The following is a 3,740-nucleotide window of genomic DNA, read 5'->3' on the forward strand; positions in this document are numbered from 1 at the left end:
TTTTTTCTGCTCTTGCTAAGTTCTAGGAAAGTTGTATTTTGGATTGTTGGGGTGCCCTTTATTGCTGCTCATGGGACTGAATGCCATGGTGCACGGGGGAAAAAGAAGAGGTGAGACCAGCTATGTGCAGCCTTAGTGTCTCTCGGACCTGGCCTGAATGGGGGAGCAGAAGGACCGAACAGAGCAAAAACCAGCTCTGGACCATCCTGGCTGCTCTTGGGCTCGCGTGCAGCTAGTTTGACCCATGACAGCCAGCAGTCTGAGACGTTCTCGTGGGTGAGAAAGAGCAGAGGACTAACTGCACTATTGCAGGTACTATACTCACCCTGACACAGTTTAGACAAGACCTTGCATCTTGGACAGGATTGGACTGTGCCCCTGAGCCATGCTTCTGCCTTGCATTGTATTTGGGCTATTGTACAGTTCAAGGACAGGGTTAAAATAAGTGTGGGAACCAGCAGACATAAGGTGATCTCTCCAGGATACCAGGCTGAAGAGGCATAACAGTGAACATTGTGTCCATCATTTCTACAGGTTTCGAAGTAGCAGCTGTGCTAGTCTGTATCTGCAAAAAGAACAGGAGTATTTGTGGCACCTTAGAGACTAACACATTTATTTGAGATAAGCCCACAAAAGCTTATGCTCAAATAAATTTGTTAGTTTCTAAGGTTCCACAAGTACTCCTATCATTTCTACAGCATCTCCTGTTCCTTGAGGCTGAAGAGATCTTCCCCTTCAAACATGGAGATCCTCCATGCAGCCCTAAACTTCAGATGCCAGACTCAATGGTTTGAGGCAAGAGTCATGACTGGGACAGCAGCTGCCACTGCTCAAGCCAAAATGGCCAAAGCAAGGACACCTGACAACTTCACTGTAATCCTTCAGGAACTAAAAAGATGGGGCCCGCTCCTGAAAGGTTCTGTGTCCCAGAATCCCATAGGATCAGGCCTCGAGTTTGCAGGAAGGCTGGTGATCTTGTGATACTGATCAAAACTGCCATGTAGGAACTCCCTGTCTGCCTGTTTCCTGGTCCCATTTTCTCTCCGCACAGGCTGGCAGTGCTGCAGAGGCAGAACCTTGAGCCCTAAGAGGTTGTGGGTGTGGGAGTGTAGCAGGGTGCTGCTGCAAAGGCAGCTAATTAGCCCCTGCTCAGCCAGCCCCAATCAGGTAGAATGGATTGGGGCTGGGGAGAAGCCTGGTGCCTGGCCTCTGAATGGGCTGCACCTGTGGGCCTGCAGGCTCAAGGGCCATAAAGGCTGGCTGGCTGGCAGCCAGAGAAGGGGTGGGGAGAGAACAGCCAGGGGCATGACAGTGACCAGGCTGGGGGTAGACTCTCTGTAAAGGGAAGAGGAGGAAAAACCCTGTACAGCTGTAAATAGAATCATTGGTGGAGGGAACTGTGTGAAAGAATAAAAAGCCGTGGGTGTTGCATCCAGGAGTCTCAGAGTCCTTTATTGAGACAGCAGAGAGCTGCAGCAAGGGGACCTGAGGAAGGGGCCTGGTTACACGGAGTCATCAGGTTTTTGCACAGCAATTCCCTCAGATAATTAAGATTTCTGAAGGGAGATGTGCCTATGCATCCTCCAGCAGAAAGGCAGTGGGGGCAATGAGGTGCAGAGGTGAAAGGAGAAGGCAGGGAATCCTTAAGCCTCTGGCAACAGGGATGCAGAGGACATCTCTAGCATGTCTGCAGCACAGCAGAGGATGAGGCTTGGGGTCAGTTTTTCAGAACACTTCATTTCAATTTCTATTTAGAAAAATAATTGTTGGCAACTTTCCCATTGTTCTTAGTTTCTGCTGGAATCTATCCCTGAGCATGAACAGAGCCAGAGATGGCTCACATCTCGCTATGCTGGGATAAAAGGATGCTTTCTAAACACATACCAGTAGCATTGAGACAGCACCTAGAGCTCCTGTGAGAATTCAATACAAATGGCATGTGAAACCCAATGATGTAGTTTAAATTTGGTTTTATTTATAGTAAAAATGAGACAGCCCCATTCGTCTCAGCTAATCCCCTATACTTATACCAGCAGGGAGCAACGCAGCAAACCCCACCGGGCTGAAGAGTTTATTGTCCAAGTTCCAAACTTGATCAAGCTGAGCTGCCCCTTTGTTTTCCCTCTGGGCTCCTTCACAAGATGTGGTAAAGCTGGTTACAGTCAAAACGCTATCATTATTCTTACTTCATTTTCATAGAGATCCGGAATCAAGCCCAGTGGAGAGTTCACCATTCGGACTGTATTGGTGCCGAAGAGTTTATACTCGTACTGGACAAGCTGTTGCCAGAACCCATTGTTAGGTCTGATGATGGGGCGGCAGGACTTGACCCAGGCATGAGCATTCAGCAGAGACATGGCATGGTACTTCATCAAATAGGCCAGGCACAGGGCAGCTGACCTGCTGATGCCTGCAGCACAGTGTAGCAGTGTCCGGCCTTGCTGCAGGTCCACGCTATGGATCCTATCTGCCACGAGGTCGAAGTAATCGTAGAGGCGAGAGATGGGGCTGTCAGTTACAGGGATGTGCATGTAGTGAATGTCTGGATAGAAGGTGTTCACCACCTCCACGGACACATTGATGACAGTAGTGATTTGGCTGGCAAAGAGCAGGAGCTTGTTATTGGCAGCCATACCATTGCTGAGGTACAGGCTACTGGTGATCCGGGACAGGCCATAAATGGACGGATGCCTGAATAAGATGGGAATAGAGCCAAAAACTGTATTCATTAAGGCAAACTTTATAAAGCAGCTGTAACGGAGGGCTGCATCGTCACGCTCTTTGCCTAGAGAAAACAGAGAGAAGACACTTGGGAGACTGAAGACAGTAGCTTGCTGCCATCAAACTAGTAAAGGTGAAGTTTTCATGTGCTTTAAAAATTAACTAGACCTAGAATCATCCATGTGAAAGATGGGGAAGCCGTCTTAGGCCTCATCCAGTCCAGCTCCCAGGCAATGCATGATCGCTTTATAAATGCAAAGTGATTCCATTTGATGTCACAAGTGAAGGGGGTTTTCACTCCTTCTCCAGGATACTATTCCACGGCCCAATGGAGTTCACGCTCAGGACAGGCAAACTGCCACACAAATCCAAGAGCAGGTGCAGTAAGCATACTCTGTACCACAAACACCTGCAGCAAGCCTTAGCCTGACTTGCAAGGATGCCCTAGATGTCGACTAGGGAAGGGCACTGCAGGATAACGGACCCACAATGGAGAAGGCACTGTGCCCAGTTCTCTAGGGACACATCTAAATCCACCAATCTCAGCTACTGTATTAGAAAAGTGACTCTCAGCTTTTCCAAGCTACTGTATCCCTTTCAGGAGTCTGATTTGTCTTGCCTACCCCCAAGTTTAATCTCATTTAAAAACTACTTGCTTACAAAATCCGACATAAAAATACAAGTGTTGCAGCACACTGTTACTGAAAAATTGCTGACTTTCTAATTTTTACCACAGAATTATAAAATAAACCAATTGGCATATAAATACTGTTCTTACATTTCAGTGTATAGTATATAGAGCAGTATAAACAAGTCATTGTCTGTATGAAATTTTAGTTTGTACTGACTTTGCCAGTGCTTTTTATGTAGCCTGTTGTAAAACTAGGCAAATATCTAGATGAGTTTATGTACCCCAGGAAGACCTCTGCATCCCCGTAGGGCAGTGGTTCCCAAACCAGGGTTTGTGAACCCTTGGGGGTTCGCAAAATGTTACAGGGAGTTCTTGGGGAAAAAATTCC

The 3,740-nt window shown here is 47.4% G+C and overlaps 1 protein-coding gene across 1 annotated transcript; it reads right to left on the reverse strand.

The window, feature by feature from the left end:
* Positions 1–2,162: 2,162 nt before the first annotated feature.
* DUSP18 (dual specificity phosphatase 18) lies at positions 2,163–2,729 on the reverse strand. Its single transcript, XM_032791667.1, has one exon. It carries the CDS (start codon positions 2,727–2,729, stop codon positions 2,163–2,165), a length of 567 nt encoding a protein of 188 aa, XP_032647558.1.
* Between the last annotated feature and the right edge of the window lie 1,011 nt (positions 2,730–3,740).

Source organism: Chelonoidis abingdonii, chromosome 22 (genome assembly GCF_003597395.2).
Source record: "Chelonoidis abingdonii isolate Lonesome George chromosome 22, CheloAbing_2.0, whole genome shotgun sequence".
Taxonomy (NCBI): domain Eukaryota; kingdom Metazoa; phylum Chordata; order Testudines; family Testudinidae; genus Chelonoidis; species Chelonoidis abingdonii.